Raw genomic sequence first — 22889 nt, forward strand, 5'->3', positions numbered from 1 at the left:
GATCCGCAAGTTTGGTTGTGGCAAGCACTTTGTGTGTAATGAGTGCGAACTTGTAACGCATTCCCTCCGCAACCGGAAGCCAATACAGCTCTGCGAGCACTGGACGGCAGAGGTCGTAACCGGGTACCCGATACCCGTACCCTACCCGATACCCGGCTACCCGTACCCGGCCGGGTACGGGTAGCCGTTTGCGACCCTGGTGCGGCCGAGTACTGGTAAGGAATCAAAATCCGTTTGCGACCTCTGCTGGATGGATATCAGCCTGTGTTCTCTACCCGCACGTGTGCCCTTGTGTGTGCCCTCGTGTGTACCCTCGTGTGTATCCGCGCGTGTGCCCTCGTGTGTACCCTTGTGTGTACCTTCGTGTGTATCCGCGCGTGTGTATCTGCGTGTGTACCCTTGTGTGTACCCTTGTGTGTACCCTCGCGTGTACCCTTGTGTGTGTATCCGCGTGTGTACCCTTGTGTGTGTATCCGCGTGTGTACCCTTGTGTGTACCCTTGTGTGTACCCTCGCGTGTACCCTTGTGTGTGTATCCGCGTGTGTACCCTTGTGTGTACCCTTGTGTGTACCCTCATGTGTACCCTTGTGTGTGTATCCGCGCGTGTGCCCACAGCGCTCATCAAGTACGTGCAGCCCGTGTTCGTGTCCCGCGACGACCCCAACTCTCGGCGGAACACCGTGGAGGAGATCAAGAGACGAGCGGCCACCAAGGGGAAGTGGCCTCCGGTGAGTCGAGTTCAAGCCCCCCCCCCACCACCCCCCACCACGACCTCCAAAAGCTAAAAGAAAAGGAAGAAAAACGACGCACGCACGTGGATTCTGTAACGCTTTCCCGCGTGCGTTTGTCCTCGTTCAAGTGTTGAATCGGCAGCGCGGACGCCGATGGAGGAATCAAATGAGGTACGAATCTCCGGTAGCGATGGGTCAGCGAGTTACGACAACAAACAAACAATGCAAACAAAAAAGTGCATAGATTCCTGCCAGGAAAGCCATACCCGTGCACGCCCCCACGACTGTGTATGCGCCGCCTTCACCGTGTTCTTTTCATCAGACGCAGCCGTTACACCCGATGGCATAAGCCGCTGTTAAACATACGCTCGAAAGTAGTGTACCGCTGCCAACTCGGCCTTGTGTGGTCCCGGAAAAATGTCAGCGGAATTGCCTACGTTTGACCCAGGTCATTAAATAATGTTTGGAAGCCGATAAGCGCTTTGGAATTTTTTTTGGCCTTTTTACGCGACAGCGCAAAGCCCTCCTCCTCCTTACCCCTCCCCTCACCCCTCATCATCCTCTGATGGACAACACAGGGGGAGCTTAGTGGTTACCGGCCTTCCCACCTGCAGCGGCGTGAACAGGCAATAACTCTGCGGCCTTAAATAGGAAGTGTGCAATGGGCGACGTTTCGGGCAACGGCCCTCCTTCACAGCACGCACGCAGAGAGAGAGGCCAGAGATGTAGAGTCAGAACATTTATTGTGCTAAGAAGCTTTCTTTCAAGGGAGTCGCAACCAGCAGACGACATCAAAGCAATCCACGATTACAGATTGAAAAATAAAAATCCCACCAAACTTGACAATAGCAATTACGTTGCAAAAAATGACACGCTTAAACTTTGAGTGACGTTAACGGAGTCGGTTTAAGCGAGGACAGACATGGCAGAACGAAGTTGCCGAGAGAAGGTAAACTTAGTTGGGAATCCATGAAATACATTCAATCCAAATTGTTTGCAGAATCTGGGAACTATTAAAGAGACTATCCAGACGCGCATCGCAGAGTTTTAGGATCGTCTAATTGTAAAAAAAAAAACAGGTCAGGACAAAGAAAGAGCAGATCTTGCGCACAATAACCCTGTAAGAGAGCGGATCGCCCCTGTGCATTTCGGTGCAGAGTAAAGCTGTGCGGATTAAAATAAATAAATGGGAAATAAATAACCCTTGTTGTTCGAAACTTGTTCTGTCCCCTCTCGCCGCAGATCATGATCTTCCCAGAGGGAACGTGCACCAACAGGACCTGCCTGATCAAGTTCAAACCAGGTGAGGGGTGGCGACGATTCACGCGCTTGCCACGAGTCGAACGGCAGCTGAACATCGTGTGCCAAACAATTTATAATGATAAAATAGTGAGTGCTTGTCTAAGGCGGTTAATGCATGTAAACACGCTGCTGCAAAGGGTTGATGCGGGGGGGTTGCCAGTTTGAGCACACTCGTCACCACACGGCCATTCTTGCCAGAGCTGACAAATTGTCTCGTTTGCTGACACGAGATAGGACTGTTGCATCCATCGCAGGATCGTGAGAGGTGGTGTCAGTGGCGTTAGGGGGGGGGGGGCCTTTGGTGGTAGCTTTCATCTAGCAGTGGATTGACCATGGCTGCTGATGATGAGGATATCTGATTGATTGTCTTCTTACCATTGCAATTGCCAGCGCTCTACTTCTTTATTCACAGTACTTGTTTGACCCTTTGATGCGTTCATTCATTCATGCTTTTGTTTACTCTGGTGCAGGCGCTTTCATTCCTGGTGTGCCGATCCAGCCGGTGGTGTTGCGATACGGAAACAAAATGGTGAGAAAACCGGGATCTCCGGACGCGCTGGCAAGAGGCAGCCTCTGTAGCGAGGTGCATTGTCGCCGTGGGTATCGCGTGATATGAAACGCAATACGTTTGTGCAGTGCCTGTTTTGTGTGTGTGTGTGTGCGCGTGTTTTATAGGACACGTAATACTCATCCGTTTATCAACCCCCCGCGCCTATAAAGTTCACACACTTCGAGTACAGAATGTCCCCCCGGAAGGTCTCGTCCACAATTGAAGGATTTTCGTTCGACACCGCCAATGCATAATAGGTGCTATAGGTTACAGGTCCCGTCTCGTGGGCAGCAGAGGGCTACGTGGCACAATCCCGTCGCAGCGCACTGCACTTCTGTGCTCACCAACTTTACTGACCAGCAGCAACCAGCGTGGGGAAGTATGGTGACATAATCCCCCATCCACGACCGACACGATGTTGAGAGAGGCAGTTGTCCAGCAGTGTCCGTCTGGAACGCGCTTCCTTCCGATATTAGGAAGCCGCTGGAGCTTTGCACTTTTAAATCATCCAGATAGAGAACTCATTTATTTAAAACTGCTTTTTCTGTTTAGTTTTTCCTTCCCCTCGTACCTCCAATTAGCACGGTTGGCTACACACGGTGCATAACAATTTCAACATGCGTCCGCATGCGAGCGTACACGCGAGGATCACCGAGTGAACGCTCGAGCAGAGAGGGAAGCATGATAACACAACATCTCTCAACACATAATATAGGTTTTTGGGTCAGATCGCGTTATTTATAAATGTGTCGTTATAAATAACGCGATCTGACCCAAAAACCTATATTATGAATAATATTGGTCGCGAAAGCCTACGTGTTAAATTGATCTCTCAACACACGCACACGTTTACACGCATCCCGACCAGCAGTGGGTCTCCCACTGGGCCCTTCGTTCGTCTCGGAGCACAGCGCCGATCGAGGGTTTCGCGTCCTCCTCGAAGCGGATCCTCAATCAGTGGGTGGCACTGCCAAAGAAAGAGGAGCGAACGAAAGAGGCGGGGGAAGTGCCGGTGATTGTGGTCACTCTGGCGCCACCACGGGTCCGCGACACGCGATACCAACACCGGCTGTGTGTACGCGCGCCCTGGTAGAGGGGGGGGGGGGGTGCGGTGAGGTATTTATAACCGATAATATTAATGGTGATGTATACGATGGGCAACTGAGAGGAGTGACCGATGTGTAAGTCAGAAAAAGGTTTGCACGTGGAAGAAGACGACCCGATGTTGCAGGCAGCGATGAAAAGGAAACTGGCACGATTTGGACACCTATCTACGTAGGATGGACAACAACAATAACAACAGGAACATTTAAAATGTTGTTGTTCGGAAAAATGGAAGGAACTGGAAAGAGAGGAAAACTTAACAGAGAATGGCTTATATATTCTTGGTTCTTTCGGTAAAGTCACGTAGAAGGGAAATAATAAAATAATAAAAATATCAAACGATCAAATTCTCACGACGTTTCGACTGCAGCACAAGCAATCATCATCAGGTGTGAAATCCACAGCAAAAAAATTGTCTCCCTTCTTCGTGACTTTACAGAAAGAACCAAGAAGATGAATCCCTGCAGTCACGAAAGCTTTAAATCAAAATTTAAAGAGAATGGCTTCATAATAAAGATTTTTGGGTTAGATCGCGTTATTTATAAATGTGTCGCAACCCTCCACCACCCAACATGGTAAATCAGTAAAAAAAAACCCAGCCATTCAGTTCACCATGGAAATGGAGGTGAACAACATTACCCCCCTTCTTGGATATTTTTCTTGGACGCGGTCAAAATGGCAAAATAACCCGCAGCGTCTACCGAAAGTGAACGCACACTGATGCCTATCTGAATGCAGATTCGCATCATCACCCAGCACAGAAACCCTATCTCATCAGGTCGCTCATACATCGCGCAAAGACAGTGTCAGACGGTGAAAGTTTAGGGAGATGATGAATAATAATAATCATGATAATGTTACATTTAATACGGCGTCATTAATTTCGAATCGCAGATCAAAGCTGCTCCCTGGTTGTTTTTTAACGCCTGCACAAGGAAGCCCGCACGCTAGCGCTTTAGGTGGTTTCACGAATTTATGTGCGATCCAACACCCCCTCCCCCCCCCACGCTGCCTCAACAGCAGAGGTCGCAAACGGGTTTTGATTCCTTACCCGTACCCGGCCGCACCAGGGTCACAAACGGGTACCCGTACCCTACCCGATACCCGGATACCCGTACCCGGCCGGGTATCGGGTAGGGTACGGGTACGGGTACCCGATTGCGACCTCTGGGATGAAGCCATGTTGCAGGCGCGGGTGGGTTGATTCTAGGAACTTGAATTGTGAGAAGAGACAAGACGTTGGGAAATGAGTGACAAACGATTTAAAGCTTTCGAGACTGCAGGGATTCATCTTCTTAAAGTCTTCTCGACAGACCTGTTCTCCACTTGAGGACGGCTGCTTGCGTTGTGGCCGAAACGTCGTGAGAATTATTTTATTATGTTTTATTTTTATTATTTTATTATTTCCATTCTACGTGACTTTACCGAAAGAACCAAGAAGGGTGACAAACGGTTACTCACCAGTGACTCACGGCCTACCCGTACCCGTACCCGGCCGCACCAGGGTCGCAAACAGATACCCGTACCCGGCCGGGTAGCCAGGTATCGGGTAGGGTACGGGTATCGGGTACCCGATTGCGACCTCTGCTCAACAGTGCTGGGTTACAGGCCACACTGGCAGTGAGAGTCAGCGGCGCCCGGCACTTGTGTGACAATTAAGTGTCAACACGGTTGCAAAATAAATAGACTGCATAAGCCTAGGCGGCTCAATGCTCACTGCAATAAAGCACGGGTAAGTACTACCATGGTGGAGCGGTGGTTAGTGCAGAGCGCTATGAACACCGACAACCTGAGTTGGATTTACTGACCACGGCTAACATGAGCGGTGAGCGATGTGAAAATTAGTCACGTACCTAAGGTACATTATGTATGTGGCTTAACTGTGAATACCCCAACTTTCTAGATTTGAAGTTTTCGTGACTGCAAGGATCCATACTCTTTGGTTCTTTCGGTTAAGTCACGTGGGTGAAAAATAAAATAAAAGTAAATTTACTTTTTTTAAATAAATAAAAGTAAAAAAAAAAATGTATTTTTTATTTTTTTACCTACGTGACTTTACCGAAAGAACCAAAGAGTAAGACCCCAACTAATGATAGATATTTATTGTCATATAGATGACGACATTAACCTCCCCCCCCCATCTGCGCACCTGATTGGCTCGCAAGTGATGACGTCACATTTACCCCCCCTCCTCTCTGTTGAAGACCGCAACAGGATGAGGATCTCTCCACAACTCCGGTTGTCGCCTGACGATGCTGGTTGTTGCAATTACCGGCGAAACGTCACAGTACTCGAATTATAAATGTTGTAGTGGGTTTAGTCCCCAACACACCGCTGGTGCTGAAACTAATTGGCGCGTTTTGTTTACGTGACAAACCTTACTAATTGTCTGTGTCGGGTTTAACGACACATTTATATTTACGTGATCTAACCCAGAGAAACCCGCTTGTGAATGTCAAAACTGGTCCTGCCCTCCCTGCCCCCCGCCCCCTTTATACCAACCCACACTGACCAGCGTGGTGAAGTATGGTAAGGCAAAGCCTCCATCCAGCAGTGGATTTGACAAAGGGGCTTTGCTGCTGATGCTGCCGGGATGTTGCATTATTGAGTGGCGTAGTCACCGTAATCCCATCGACCAAAGAGCAAACGCGGGAGGTGTAATTTTGGAATCCAGAAACCCGATCCCGCATCAATATCCGTGACATAATGGCTTTGCGTCCGTCGACGCAAATAGCCTGCCTGTGAACAGCCCGTGAACCCACGGCCCGTGTAACTGATGAGAACATCCATCACAACAGCTCTCTGCGTGTGTGTGGTTAAATCTAGTACACACTCGTGTATTGCCTTTGCTGTGAAAACATTTGTAAGCGGTGCGTCGAAGTGCGCGTGTGTGGAGGGGAGCGACGGCGTGGCGGTTAGCGCGCTGCGCTACGAGCCCGTCGACCCGAGTTCAATTCCCGCTCCCGGTTTATGGGCTTCCCCTAGATCAGCTCAGCCTCAAATGAGTACCTGTTGCGATGTTTAGACATCGGCAGCGTAGATACAAAGGGCGTGGTGGTGACGGCCACTCATCCTCCTCGTGTGCCGTACCGGCCTGAATGGGTGCTCGTTACGCAACTTGTATTGGTCTCATATTCTTGGTTCATAGAAGGGAAATTATAAAATAATACAAATAAAACTACACGTGACTTTACTGAAAGAACCAAGAATATGAATCCCTGCAGTCACAAAAGCTTTAAATCGAACTTGTATTGGTCTGTTTGTATGTGTGTTGAACTTCTTTCGTAGCTAATCGCCGGTGCGTGCGTGCGTGTGTTTGTGTGTGCGTGTGTTTGTGCGTGCGTGTGTTTGTGCGTGCGTGTGTTTGTGCGTGCGTGTGTTTGTGCGTGCGTGTGTTTGTGCGTGCGTGTGTTTGTGCGTGCGTGTGTTTGTGCGTGCGTGTGTTTGTGCGTGCGTGTGTTTGTGTGCGTGCGTGTGTTTGTGCGTGCGTGTGTTTGTGCGTGCGTGTGTTTGTGTGCGTGCGTGTGTTTGTGTGCGTGCGTGTGTTTGTGTGTGCGTGTGTTTGTGTACGTGCGTGTGTTTGTGTGTGCGTGTGTTTGTGTGTGCGTGTGTTTGTGCGTGCGTGTGTTTGTGTGTGCGTGTGTGCGTGTGTGCGTGTGTTTGTGCGTGCGTGTGTTTGTGCGTGCGTGTGTTTGTGCGTGCGTGTGTTTGTGTGTGCGTGTGTTTGTGTGTGCGCGTGTTAATTGCAGGACACGATAACTTGGACTTGGCATGGACCGACGGCGTGAGTTTTAACAATGTTTACTGCTCGCCCACAAAACGCGCCAACTTGTTCACATTTAGCCTGCACGTCCGTACCACTCGGAGACTCGCAGTTACGCAGCCACAAATGCACCGCAATGAGAACGACTAATGTTTAGCCGTTCCCAAATCGCCCGTGGTAGCGCCCGATATCAACAAGTCTCGCAAGTTTCGATTTAAAGCTTTCGTGACTGCAGGGATTCATCTTCTTGGTTCTTTCGGAAAAGTCGCGTAGAATGGAAATAATAAAATAATAAAAATGTAACATAGTAAAATAATTCTCACGACGTTTCAGCCACAACGCAAGCAGCCGTCCTCAGGTGGAGAGCAGATCTGTCGAGTAGACTTTACCGAAAGAACCGAGAAGAAGTCTCGCAAGCTAAGCAAGCTTGAGCCTGGACAGCGTATGACTCAGGCGCTGAAGGGCTGAATGTGACACACACGCTCTAAAAACAACCACAAAAAGTCGATACATTGTGAGTGCGTAATTGAATAACATTGATCGTTGGGAAGTGTTTGTGAATATCAATGGGATGTGAGGGCCCAGCCACTCCCGTAAACAACTGAGAATATTCTCAGCTCTCCGATCACTTCATCGGCTCATACAGCCACGATGTCCGACGTTTCGCTCCGCGTCCTGGGAGTTTGAAGTCTTTCCCATTCCGACGACGTCCCGGAATCGGATGTAAAAGGCCGTGCGGGAGGGAGTGTCCCAGTTTCAGCGCCAGCTATCGAGGAGTGCGGTCGTGTCGCTGCGGTTCTCTGCGGTGAGTAACAACGTCTTTAAAAACAACGGCGCTGCTGCTGCTACGTCTCTCTAAATCAAATCGAACGCCGAGCCGCGTGCTCCGAGATTCGGCGGTGAACGGGACGCCCGCCCTGCGACTTGCACGTGTCTCGGAAAGGGTTCGTGAGTTAATTTCCTGAAAAAGCTCCCAGCACGTGGAGCGAAACGTCGGACATTGTGCCAAACACGTGTTTGTGCGTGTGTGCGTGTGTAGGTATGTGTGCATGTGTGTTTAAGTGTGCGTGAGCATGCGCCTATGTCTTTGGGGAGTGGTGGCGTAGTGGTTAGCGCACCTCACTACGAACCCGGCGACCCGAGTTTGATTCCTGCTCCGGACCGATTAAAGTGGCGAATATTTGAATCGGTCCTGGGCCCACCCATTAAGTCGACCCAGGCTTCAATGAGTATCTGGTGTGGCGTGTATAGCACATCAGCACTGGGAAGACAAAGGTTGCTGGGTGTAGTGTTGGCCACACAACCACCTCGTACACCACGCCAGCCTTAATAGGTGCTCGCTAACAGCACTTTCCTCAACAGCCTATTCAAGCTAATGTGATGATGTGTATGGATGCGGTGCCTTGGCACGATTATATCGGACGATTCACTCCGCATGCTGGGTGGGAGCTTTCGTCAGTTAATTTCCTGATGAATGCCCCAGAACGGGGGAGCAGGGGGGGGGGCGAAACGTCGGACGTGGTGCTGAACAAACACGCGGCACGACTCGGCACGCTCGCTTGTAACGCAACGAAAGTTCGCGTGACTCTACCTGGTCCATTCCGGCACTGACTTGGGCATTCCTGAACCTACGAGGTCAATAACGGTGGCCGGGTCAAGTAACACGTCATGCGATGGGGGGGGGGGGGGGGGGGGGAGCCCCTTTGTCAGTCCACCGCTGGATGAGAAGGCCTTCCCGCACCCATGCACGGTCGTAGAGCGGTTGTTTGGCTGTACCTCGCCGCGCTCGTTGGCGTGGTTTGGTGCGGGGGGGGGTGCTGACATTGTCGTGTCGACCCCCGACTCCGCTCCTGTGTGGGTTTCCTCGGGGAGGGGGGGGGTGTTCTCCGGTTTCCCTCCTGTGACTATAAAACAAAAGCGTGCTCGCACACGCGCCACGACTTCACAATGTAGCGGGACCCTCCTGAAAAAGTCTTGGGATTCGGTGAGGCTTTCCTGGGTATATCTGTATATAAAAGTCATTATAATGATGATGATGATTATTATACACACGGGAGTGTAGAGAGGTATGCTGCAGCAATAGGTGGCGCCACGGTGGCTAGGAGATGTTAACTACCTCGCCTGGTATACAGCAGGTCGTGGGTTCCATCCCGACCCTGACGCCTGCTGTATATTTGGAGTTTGTGGTGTCTCTCTCATCATCATCACGGTGGCTAGGAGATGTCAACTACCTCGCCTGATATGGAGGAGGTCGTGGGTTCGATCCCGACCCTGACGCCTGCTGTATATTTGGAGTTTGCAGTGTCTCTCATCATCATCACGGTGGCTAGGCGATGTTAACTACCTCGCCTGGTGTGCAGGAGGTCGTGGGTTCGATCCCGACCCTGACGCCTGCTGCTGTATATTTGGAGTTTGCGTGTCTCTCTCCCTGTGGTCACGTGGGTTTTTCTCCGTGTCCTTTGGTTTTTCCCTCCACATTTAGAATCGTGCATTTAGAGTATTTGGCTGCTGTAAATTTTCACGTGATAAGCCACTTTGTTGAACTATCATTTGTGAAAAAGAACTATATATCTTCTTGGTTCTTTCGGTAAAGTCACGTAGAATGGAAATAATAAAATAATAAAAATAAAACATAATTAAATGATTCTCACGACGTTTCGGCCACAACGCAAGCAGCCGTCCTCAGGTGAAACCAGGTCTGTCGAGGCGACAGCGTGAATTATTTTATTATGTTTTATTTTTATTATTTTATTACTTCCCTTCTACGTGACTTTACCGAAAGAACCAAGAAGATGAATCCCTGCAGTCACGAAAGCTTTAAATCGAAAAAGAACTATATAGCTCAGTGAGCCTTACCTGGTAAAATAAAAAAATAGTTTACTTAGTTCCTCCCATGCCTTGCCAAAAACCGAGTTGTTTTTCTTTTCCCATTCGGCATTCACAAATCATCGCGACGCTCCGATTCGGACCCACAATGCTTTGCTCAATTGCATCTTATTATTGCGTAGGGATCAGTTTAATTAATATGAAAACTAAATTTAAACGCCATGTTCGATTGGTTCGAGTTTGGTGTTTCGGTGTCAACTCGGCTGTGAGATCCCGAAATCCTCGCCCATCATCACTCCCGGTTCAATTAAACGAGTACCGCATTGTGCGTTTCATTGCGTTACATCATGCAGCAAGATCGCCACCTACTGGCAGATGATCCACGTTTGTGAAAAACTTTAATGATCACCGTGTGCTATATGAATGCCGCAAATACCAAAAAAATGTTTCAGTGGTTCTATGGATAGGCTGACCCCCCCCCCCCCGCCATAGTAATGGAGAATTTCCACGACTCACTCAGGGCTGTGAACCAGAGGTCGCAACCGGGTACCCGATACCCGTACCCTACCCGATACCCGGCTACCCGTACCCGGCCGGGTACGGGTACGGGTAGCCGTTTGCGACCCTGGTGCGGCCGGGTACGGGTAAGGAATCAAAACCCGTTTGCGACCTCTGCTGTGAACAGGAGAGATGCTGTATGAATCCAGAGAAAACCACGATGTTGATATTATTTGAGTGCTGTAATTGCTTCGATTAAATGTATGGTTTATTTTGTTAAAAACGACGCGCCCCCGTCTAACCGTCTGCACTCGTGATTGCCGCGTCACTAACGTGTTGTGTTTGGCTCGTGATCTTTGCAGCCTGCAGATATTGTGGCTCACTCTTTGCCAGCCACATAACCGCATTGAAATTGAGGTGTGTGTCATTCACTTTAATTGCTTCTTCTCAATCTGCGTCTGTGTGCGGCTGCGTCTGTGTGCGTGGCTGCGTCTGTGTGCGTGGCTGTGTCTGTGCGTGGCTGCGTTGCCCCTGCTGTGGAGGGAGCGGTGGCACAGCGATCAGCGTGTTGCGCTGCGTACCCGGCGACCCTAATTCGATTCTCGCTCGCTGTCAGAAACAGAATATCTCTGAATCTGGTGCGGTCTGTAAACATCAGCACTGGGGAGACAAAAGCGGCCGGGCGTGGTGTTGGCCACACCACCACACCACCACCTTCGTGCGCTGTACCGACCTTAATTAGGTGTTGGCTAACAGCACATTTCTGTCAAGGGAGGTCTTTGTTACTTCTATTCCTGCTCTGTTGCATTGTTGCCGGCAATCGTTGCTGGCGGTGGGAGCAGTCACCGCCCCGTTTTCAATCGTACACAGAATGATTTCCCACGTGATGAGCTCCTTCCGTTGAGCTATCATTTGTGGCCTGGTCGCTGGCAAAATAAAACTAGTTCTAAGTTTCAAGTAACGGTGATTAACATTGAAAAGCGTGTGCTTCACTAACGTTGAGTGGTTGACTGCGCACTGGTAGTCACGTGACCTCTGTCCATGATCCGATTGGACGTCGCGATCTCGGTTGCCCAATCGCCGGCAACAGCAAAACGAATCTAATTTGTCCAGCTTTGGGAAGGTGAAATTAACTTAAACAAATAAAATTAAATTGTTTGCTTTGGACCAAAAATCTGATACGATGTAGCTTTCTCTGCTGAAACTGGCACTGCGACTATCATTTAATTTACAGGTTTTTTTTTTATTATAACCGAGTTTTTGGCTTGAATCACAGATGTCTCAATGACCTAAGGTGGTGATTGCATCTCCATGTCCAAGCTTTCATGGCCTTGGGTTCAAATTCACCATTTTCATCATCTCGCCGAAATTGTAGCCCTAATGAATCCGGAAGAGTGGTACCCCCACCACACAGATGTGTTTGACTTCCTCTGTTTTCATCGGTTCAATTGCACTGCCTGGATTTACGCATGGCGACAACGAATGGCTCACACTATGAATTCCTCCACAATCATAACCACGCACCACACCGTGGGAATACCAGAAAGCGACATCGCAAGCACCAGTGTGCTGCTGCTGCTGTGACCCGGCTGTGTGCCATCGTGTGATGTGTGCCTATCTGCTGTCACCAGGCTGTGTGTCTTGCTGTGTGCTGCTGCTGCTGCTGTCACCAGGCTGTGTGTCTTGCTGTGTGCTGCTGCTGTTGCTGTCACCAGGCTGTGTGTCTTGCTGTGTGCTGCTGCTGTTGTCACCAGGCTGTGTGTCTTGCTGTGTGCTGCTGTTGCTGTCACCAGGCTGTGTGTCTTGCTGTGTGCTGCTGCTGCTGTTGTCACCAGGCTGTGTGTCTTGCTGTGTGCTGCTGTTGCTGTTGCTGTCACCAGGCTGTGTGTCTTGCTGCTGCTGCTGCTGTCACCAGGCTGTGTGTCTTGCTGTGTGCTGCTGTTGTTGTTGCTGTCACCAGGCTGTGTGCCATCGTGTGATGTGTGTCTTGCTATGTGCTGGTGTTGTTGCTGTCACCAGGCTGTGTGTCTTGCTGTGTGCTGCTGCTGCTGTGACCTGTCTGTGTGCTGTCACGTGCAGTGTTACCCCTCTGGCTTGTGCTGTGCGCTGCGTATCGCGTGCTGTGCACTGCGTGCCTTGCCGTGCGCTCTTCTTGGTTCTTTCGGTAAAGTCACGTAGAAGGGAAATAATAAAATAATAAAAATAAAAGATAATAAGATTAAATTCTCACGACGTTTCGGCCACAACCCAAGCAGCCGTCCTCAGGTGAAGAACAGGTCTGTCGGAAAGACAGCGTCCGAATGAACACCACCAAGCTTGGCAGCGTACATTTAAGCTGAGAATTTTATCTTATTACGTTTTATTATTTTATTATTTTATTATTTCCCTTCTACGCGACTTCACCGAAAGAACCGAGAAGACGAATCCCTGCAGTCACGAAAGAAGCTTTAAATCGAAATTGTACCGTGTGCTGTCGCTGCGAGCAGTTCCTGCCCGTCTACTACCCGAGCGACGAGGAGAAGCGGGACCCCACCCTCTTCGGCAGCAACGTGCGGAGAATCATGGCCAGGTAAGGGCAGCTGACGCGCGCCGCGAGTGCATGTTTGTTTGTGTGCTGTGTGCGTGCGCCGACGTACTGTGTGAAGTGTACTGCGTACTGTGTGCAATGTGCTGCATCACTCCGTGCTGAGTACTGTGTGATTCACGCTGTGTACTGTGTGCAATGTGCTGCATTACTCCGTGCTGAGTACTGTGTGATTCACGCTGTGTACTGTGTGCAATGTGCTGCATTATTCCGTGCTGAGTACTGTGTGATTCATGCTGTGTACTGTGTGCAATGTGCTGCATTACTCCGTGCTGAGTACTGTGCGATTCACGCTGTGTACTGTGTGCAATGTGCTGCATCACTCCGTGCTGCGTACTGTGTGATTCATGCTGTGTACTGTGTGCAATGTGCTGCATTACTCCGTGCTGAGTACTGTGCGATTCACGCTGCGTACTGTGTGATTCATGCTGCGTACTGTGTGCAATGTGCTGCATTACTCCGTGCTGAGTACTGTGTGATTCACGCTGTGTACTGTGTGCAATGTGCTGCATTACTCCGTGCTGAGTACTGTGTGATTCACGCTGCGTACTGTGTGATTCATGCTGCGTACTGTGTGCAATGTGCTGCATTACTCCGTGCTGAGTACTGTGTGATTCACGCTGCGTACTGTGTGATTCATGCTGCGTACTGTGTGCAATGTGCTGCATTACTCCGTGCTGAGTACTGTGTGATTCATGCTGTGTACTGTGTGCAATGTGCTGCATTACTCCGTGCTGTGTACTGTGTGATTCATGCTGTGTACTGTGTGCAATGTGCTGCATTACTCCGTGCTGTCTACTGTGTGATTCATGCTGTGTACTGTGTGATTCATGCTGTGTACTGTGTGCAATGTGCTGCATTACTCCGTGCTGTCTACTGTGTGATTCATGCTGTGTACTGTGTGATTCATGCTGTGTACTGTGTGCAATGTGCTGCATTACTCCGTGCTGTCTACTGTGTGATTCACGCTGTGTGCTGTGTGCAATGTGCTGCATTATTCCGTGCTGTCTACTGTGTGATTCACGCTGCGTACTGTGTGCAATGTGCTGCATTACTCCGTGCTGAGTACTGTGCGATTCACGCTGCGTACTGTGTGATTCATGCTGTGTACTGTGTGCAATGTGCTGCATTATTCCGTGCTGTCTACTGTGTGATTCACGCTGCGTACTGTGTGCAATGTGCTGCATTACTCCGTGCTGAGTACTGTGCGATTCACGCTGCGTACTGTGTGATTCATGCTGCGTACTGTGTGCAATGTGCTGCATTACTCCGTGCTGAGTACTGTGTGATTCACGCTGTGTACTGTGTGCAATGTGCTGCATCACTCCGTGCTGAGTACGGTGTGATTCCTGCTGTGTGCCGTGCAATGTGCTGCATGCTGTGTGATGCATTCCTCCGTGCCGAGTACTGTGCTACGCTTTGTACAATCCCCAACTGAGTCATTTGCGGTGGAATTTCCGAATTTGGCAAACGTGGACCCCCGACGATGCCGGCACACGATGCCCTCCCCTTGCGAATGACGTCATGGAATCTTTGTCGTCCGCTGCGAAGCGGTTAACGCGCACCCGCGGTTAATAACCGGGGCGGCCGCTGGATTCGAACTACGAACCCGTGCGACGTGCGGCAACGGTTGTCGAACGCGCTGTGTACCGCGTCACCGCGTCACCGCGTGCCCGCGTACGCACGTGCCAGGGCGCTGCGCGTGCCGCTCTCGGACGTGACCCTGGAAAGCTACCTGGGCCAGCGAGACCGCCACGAGGCCTCGCGGGAGACGGTGGCCACGGCGGACGTGGACGCGCTGCTCCGCTCGCTGCGGTACGCTCACTCGCCGGATGGCTGGCGCGGGGCGCACCTCCGCTACGCCTGCGACGTGCCCGCCTGGAACACACACACCTGTGACGCACACACCAGTGATGCACACACCAGTGATGCACACACCAGTGACGCACACACCGAGGACGCACACACCAGTGACGCACACACCTGGAACTCACACACCAGTGACTCACACACCAGCGACGCACACACCAGCGACGCACACACCTGGAACGCACACACCAGTGACGCGCACACCAGTGACGCGCACACCAGTGACGCACACACCAGTGACTCACACACCAGTGACGCGCACACCAGTGACGCGCACACCAGTGACGCACACACCAGTGACGCACACACCAGTGACGTGCACACCAGTGACGCACACACCTGGAACGCGCACACCAGCGACGCACACACCAGTGACTCACACACCAGTGACGCACACACCAGCGACGCACACACCAGCGACGCACACACCAGTGACGCACACACCTGTGAGGCACACACCAGCGACGCACACACCAGCGACGCACACACCAGCGACGCACACACCAGCGACGCACACACCTGGAACGCACACACCAGTGACGCACACACCAGTGACGCACACACCAGTGACGCACACACCAGTGACGCACACACCAGCGACGCACACACCAGCGACGCACACACCAGTGACGCACACACCAGCGACGCACACACCAGCGACGCACACACCAGCGACGCACACACCAGCGACGCACACACCAGCGACGCACACACCAGCGACGCACACACCAGCGACGCACAAACCAGCGACGCACACACCAGTGACGCACACACCAGTGACGCACACACCAGTGACGCACACACCAGCGACGCACACACCAGCGACGCACACACCAGCGACGCACACACCTGGAACGCACACACCAGTGACGCACACACCAGTGACGCACACACCAGTGACGCACACACCAGCGACGCACACACCTGGAATGCACACACCAGTGACGCACACACCAGTGACGCACACACCAGTGACGCACACACTTGGAACGCACACACCAGTGACGCACACACCAGTGACGCACACACCAGTGACGCACGCACCTGGAACGCACACACCAGTGACGCACACACCAGTGACGCACACACCTGTGACGCACACACCAGTGACGCACACACCTGGAACGCACACACCAGTGACGCACGCACCAGTGACGCACACACCAGTGACACACACACCAGTGACGCACACACCAGTGATGCACACACCAGTGACGCACCTCCGCTGCGCCTGTGACAGGCCCCTGATGCGCACGTAACACACCTTTATTTTTATCATCCCTATGGGAGAGGCAGGGGAGTGCGTGGAGGGGAGTCGGGCGAGATGAGAGAGGGGAAAGGTAGGGGCAGGGTTTAGTTCCTCCGATGAGCACGGTTGGCTACGTACGGTGCAAAAGAAGTTCAACCTACACGCATTCCATGGGAGGATCTAGCAGAGGATGCGTGCGATCTTGAAATTGATCCGGATTGTATTGGGAGCCAGCGGGGGTTAACCCTGGCTGCGGCACTTTAACTCTAACACGCGGCCGCGACGGCGCCGCACGACAGCGGCGCTCCGTCGCCGTTGCCCTGTTACCCACCTCCGTTGCCTCCATCTCACCAACGCAATTTAATGCGATAATTTACTTAACCGCCACAGTCCAGTGTTGAATTACGCCTCAATTATCTTGATTACCAGCTCAGCAGATGCTCTAAACCAGGCCAGAGCAGATGGTCAAGCGGTTGTCCCTCGGCACTCGATCTAATCGCGGAGTTGTCCGGGACAGGGACGACGCGGGCGGAGGTCCCACCGGCCGGAGCCGTAGCACGGCGATATTCGCGTGAACCGCCGCCAGCCAACGATGGAAAGTGGACGAGTGGCTTTGTGCGTTTAGTTTATTGTCCTTGCCCCCCCCACCCCCGCGCCTCCGATGGGCACGGTTGGCTGCGTACGGCGCGAAACAAGTTCGACGAACGTTGCTCGTCCGTGAGCTCAGAGCAGACGTTTGGACTGGTCGATACCGTCCGAGATGGACTTCCAACTTGTGGCCGGTAACAATGAAATGATAAACTACGTAAAAAATACATACATGTTTATTTTACCAGCTGAGGCCCGCTGAGCTACACAGCTCCTGGCTACCGCAAACGATAGCTCAACAAAGTGGCTTCCGAAGCATCGTAGGGGGCTGTGTCGTATTAGCCGCGTGAATCGGTGGGTCCGACTGAAGCTGCGCGACTACCGTAGGCGGTAGCGTCCGAGACTGCCGACCGCGATCGCCCTTTGGGGTCGTTCTCAAGCAGTCTCCCATCGGTGTTGGAGATGGCGACATCTGCCGTGTGATGATGGCGACGATGACGACGATGACTGGTGCGTGCCCGTCAGCCTGGGTGCAGAGAACGGCGTGGAGCGGCGCGCGCGGGCGTCGCGTGCTCCCCCGGCGAGCGTGGAGGAGTTTGCCCGCTTCCTGGAGCGGCCCGTGACGGAGGCCCTCCGGCAGCTGTTCAGCACCCTTGACACGGTGAGCCCAGCGGCACGCACGCACGACGCGGTGAGGCCAGCGTCACGCACGCACGACACGGTGAGGCCAGCGTCACGCACGCACGACACGGTGAGGCCAGCGTCACGCACGCACGACACGGTGAGGCCAGCGTCACGCACGCACGACACGGTGAGGCCAGCGTCACGCACGCACGACACGGTGAGGCCAGCGTCACGCACGCACGACGCGGTGAGGCCAGCGTCACGCACGCACGACACGGTGAGGCCAGCGTCACGCACGACACGGTGAGCCCAGCGTCACGCACACACGACACGGTGAGCCCAGCGTCACGCACGACACGGTGAGCCCAGCGTCACGCACGCACGACACGGTGAGGCCAGCGTCACGCACGACACGGTAAGCCCAGCGTCACGCACGACACGGTGAGCCCAGCGTCACGCACGCACGACACGGTGAGGCCAGCGTCACGCACGACACGGTGAGCCCAGCGTCATGCACACACGACACGGTGAGGCCAGCGTCACGCACGACACGGTGAGCCCAGCGTCACGCACGACACGGTGAGCCCAGCGTCACGCACGCACGACGCGGTGAGGCCAGTGTCACGCACGCACAGACAAAGATTCCCAGAATAGCCTTTTACAGACTGTTGGGGCAAGTGCTGTTAGTCAGCACTGGCCGCCGTTGTCTCTACCCGTTGCTGATGTTGACACATTGCACCAGGAGCTCATTTGAGGTTCAGTCGACGTACAGTCGGCACAGGACCATTTTAGATAATCGTCACCGGTGTTGGCCGTGAGCGGGAATCGAACTCGGGTCGCCGAGTTCCTAGATAACTGCTACACTAACGCTCCCCACAACTGCTCACAACACAAATACAGACAAACTGACACGACACACAGACCTACACAAACCTACACACTGACACAAACAACTACACGCACAATTACATACAACACGCACACCTACACACACACCTACACGCAAACCTACACGCCGACACACACAACTACACATAACACGCACACCTGCACACAAACCTACACACCTATACATGACACACAAACCTACACACACACCTACACACACACCTACACGCAAACCTACACACACACATCTACACACACACACCTACACGCACACCTACACGCACACCTACACGCACACCTACACGCACACCTACACGCACACCTACACGCACACCTACACACCTACACACACACCTGCACACAACTACACACACACACCTACACACACCAACACACACACACCTACACACACACCTACACACACACCTACACACACACACCTACACACACACCTACACGCCGACACACACAACTACACACGCTGGCGGCACACCAAAACGAAAGCCTCGCGTTCCCCGGCATGTTGCAACTCCTTCGCTGGTTTGTCCCCTCATCTAAAATCAAATCTCCACGCTCCCCTCGTCTCGATCGATCCCAATTACTCTTCCGCTGCCACCTATTAAAGCGCCGGCGCTGTGCGGGTGGCTTCGCGATCAATGTCCCCAGAACAAGCGCCAAGACTCGCCGGTCAATGTCGCGCGCCGGTCGTTGGCCCTCGGCTGCGACCCGCATCGTCGCAGCACGGTCGATGGAATTAAGTGCCACTTTGTAGGAGGAGGATGAGGGTGGATGGTAGTATTCTTAGGTTTTTTTCGGTAAAGTCACGTAGGTAAATATTTTTTATTAATGAAAGTAAAATAAAAAATCACGACGTTTCGGAGGCAACACAAGCTTCCGTCTTCAGGTGGAACCGTCACAGCACGATAGCTGTATCAAGTGAGAGAAATTCCAAGAAAACAGTCCTTGTATATATACTGGTTGAGGGTGGGAGGAGCCAAGGCAGGCCCTGGATATTATTATTATTGTGAGGTTCGGTGCGGCTGAAGCACGCTGCTAGGAATGAGCCTTTGTTGTGTAGACTGGTTGAACTGGGAGGTTCCAAGAGTTGTAGTAGTTGGTCACGTGATAGGTCGGACTTTGCCCCACCCCCCCTTACCGTGGGAATGTGGAATTTCCACGACTGGTTTCGGAGCGGAAGGGGCGAGGTGATGAGCGTTGTCTCGGCGTGCGTGTGATCCGCGATGCCAGCGGTTCCCAACCTTTTTGAGCGTGCCGAGCCCTGTTGAACCTCCAGACATTTCGCAGACCACCACATGTGCCACGAGTTGTTTGAAATGGTACATTGCCTTGACGGCGATGATTTATCATTTGTCTTCTCTGTCCTCCCGGACCCCCGTGGAGGCTCGCAGGACCACGGGTTGGCAACCGACCCGCAGAGACGCTACGGGTCCCTGGTTGAGAGCGTCGTGAATCGATTGCTGTTGTCACTTCTATTTCGGTCACTAGAGGGCAGCGTTGACCTTCAAACCGCCGTGGTGGCTAGGAAATGTTATCTGCCTCGCCTGGTGTGCAGGAGGTCGTAGGTTTGATCCCGACCCTTGACGCCGGCTGCTGTATATTTGAAGTTTGCGTGTCTCTGTCTCTCTCATCATCATCATCATCACGGTGGCTAGGAGATGTTCACTACCTCGCCTGGTGTGCAGGATTTCATAGGTTTGATCCCGACCCTGACGCCTGCTGCTGTATATTTGGAGTTTGCGTGTCTCTCTCTTTCTCATCATCATCATCACGGTGGCTAGGAGATGTTAACTACTTCGCCTGGTATGCAGGAGGTCGTAGGTTTGATCCCGACCCCGACGCCTGCTGCTGTATATTTGGAGTTTGCGGTGTCTCTCTCTTTCTCATCATCATCATCATCACGGTGGCTAGGAGATGTTAACTACCTCGCCTGGTGTGCAGGAGGTCGTAGGTTTGATCCCGACCCTGACGCCTGCTGCTGTATATTTGAAGTTTGCGTTGTCTGTCTCTCCCCCGTGGTCGCGTGGATTTTTCTTCGGGTCTACATCGTGCATTCAGAGTATTTGACTGCCATACATGTCCACGTGATAATACACCTCTCCGTTGAGCTAACATTTGTGGCCAGGTTGCTTCCGAAAAAGAAGCTATATGGCTCACTGGTCCTTACCTGGTAAAATATATATATTTTTAAAGTTTAGTTTAAAACCATTCGAGTGGCCAGTGTTTGTAAGGCCTTGCAAGCCCTATGCTCTCAGCCTTCATCTCCTGCCCTGACCAGCATGGTGAAGTATGGTCAGACGGCCCCCCGTGATCTGCACGGTGTGGATGGAGGCCACTGGCATTGACAGAAAGGGCCTGTGCATGCGAAAAGGCATGGTGAAGTACGGTCGGAGTGCTGTATGTTAGTTTGTGTTGGTTTAACCATCTTCTTGGTTCTTTCGGTAAAGTCACGTAGAAGGGAAATAATAAAATAATTAAAATGAAACATCATTATTTCTATTACTTTCTTATTTCCCTTCTACGTGACTTTACCGAAAGAACCAAGAAGATGAATCCCTGCAGTCACGAAAGCTTTGAATCGAAATTTGGTTTAACCCGGCGAGAAACTGCATGCAGGACGTGACGAGTCTCATTTTCAAGGGTTACGTCAAAATAAGTACGGCGGTGAAGGGAAGTGGAGGTAAGAGCGAAAACAACAGCGTGTCAGAATAAATCGAAAACGGTGCACGAACATACGTTGTCTTGTTTACCCATGATAGGGGGTAAACAAGTATTGTAATTATAATAAAAACAAATCAATGTGAAATAAAATGCAATCCCTGTTACACAAGTTGGCTCGGACAAATAACTTTTTAAAACAATTCTCAGAAAAGAACACATGCTGCTGGTGATGACGATGATGGCTAGTGATTACGTTTAGCGTTCGCAACCATTCTAATGGTGGGGAGCAACGTTTGCCGTGCGTAATCCAAATTGAGTAATTTGAAGTGGAATGTTTAAAATGTTGGTATGTTTGTCCGTGACGCCGGCAATGCAGTGGCCTTCTCCGTTCAAATGATGTCACGGGGATGTCCAGTGTGCGGTGTGAAGCACGTACCACATGGTTAACGCACACCCCGCAGTACTAACCAGGGCGGCCCGCCGGATTGGAATCGCGCGGCCCCTAAACAACGAGCGGCGAACGCGCTACCGCTGGCAGTGGTGATCATGATGATGGTGATGATGGTGATGGTGAAGATAGTGGTGGGAGCGGTAGTGTAGCGGTTAGCGCTACGCTGCGCTATGAACTTGGCGACCCGGGTTCGATTCCCGCTCACGGCCAACACCAGTGACGATTATCTGAACCGGTCCCGGGCCTCCCCTAGGTCGACTCAGCCTGAAATTAGTACCTTGTGCACTGTGTAAATATCGCCACTGGGGAGACAAAGGCGGTCGGGCGTGGTGCTGGCCACCCACCCCCTCGTGTGCCGTTCCGGCCTTCATAGGTGCTCGCTAACAGCACTTGCCCCTAGAGTCTGTTAAGGCTATACGGGGAATCTTTGTCATTGGTGTCGATGGTGATGATGACTTGGGTGATGGTGATGATGATGATGATGGCGATTGTGATGACGGTGATGATGACGTTATTGGTGTGCGCACTTTTAGGACGGCGATGGGAAGGTGGACCTCCTGCGAGCGGTGGACCGTCTGTGGGGTCACCGAGACTGCACGGAGACGGGGGGCGGCGGGGGCCTTGGCGACGGGGTACCAGGCGTCTCGACCACCACCTGCGCCGATTTCTCTCCCTCCGACGACAAGAAATCCGTCTGACCGCGCACACGCGCACACGCACGTACGCGTACACGCACACGATCGCCGTAAAGCTGGTGTGCGTGGGTAGTTAAGCAAGCACGTACGTATGTGTGTATGTCTTTACGTACGTGCGTGTGTACGTACGTGCGTGCTGGACAGACGAAAGACGGAGATGTGGGCGCGCCGAGTGGGACGCGCGTTTGTCTCATTCGTATTTATTAGTTATTGCAAACATCTGCAGTACTTCTATATTTGTAAGCAAAATGATTGTTGCTGGAATTTGCAAAAATATTACACGATGGGGGTGGGGGGGGGGGGGGGTTTGGGGGTGATGCTGGTTTGGGTGGGGGTTTGGGCGGGGGATGGAAATATGTTACACGTTGAACGTCGCTCGCGAAGTTTGTTAAACTTTCAGATGGGAGCGCTCGCTCTCATTTAAAGAGTCAAACGACAACAACGACAACAACAGCGGCAGCGGCGACGATGACGCAAAGGTGCAAACG

The 22889-nt window shown here is 52.1% G+C and overlaps 1 protein-coding gene across 1 annotated transcript in view; it reads left to right on the forward strand.

Annotated features, from left to right (window-relative positions):
- Positions 1–22678, forward strand: part of LOC144946673 (lysophosphatidylcholine acyltransferase 1-like) — a 71309-nt gene extending 48631 nt beyond the window's left edge. Inside the window, exons 4-12 of the mRNA XM_078875751.1 lie at positions 616–728; positions 1974–2034; positions 2504–2562; positions 7437–7471; positions 11137–11191; positions 13261–13343; positions 15051–15173; positions 17590–17725; positions 22240–22678. Coding sequence (XP_078731877.1) covers positions 616–728; positions 1974–2034; positions 2504–2562; positions 7437–7471; positions 11137–11191; positions 13261–13343; positions 15051–15173; positions 17590–17725; positions 22240–22404 — 830 coding nt within the window. The 3' untranslated portion in view covers positions 22405–22678. The remainder of the gene's footprint in view (positions 1–615; positions 729–1973; positions 2035–2503; positions 2563–7436; positions 7472–11136; positions 11192–13260; positions 13344–15050; positions 15174–17589; positions 17726–22239) is intronic.
- The last annotated feature ends 211 nt before the right edge of the window (positions 22679–22889 follow it).

This window comes from Lampetra fluviatilis, chromosome 42 (genome assembly GCF_964198595.1).
Source record: "Lampetra fluviatilis chromosome 42, kcLamFluv1.1, whole genome shotgun sequence".
Classification (NCBI taxonomy): Eukaryota; Metazoa; Chordata; class Hyperoartia; order Petromyzontiformes; family Petromyzontidae; genus Lampetra; species Lampetra fluviatilis.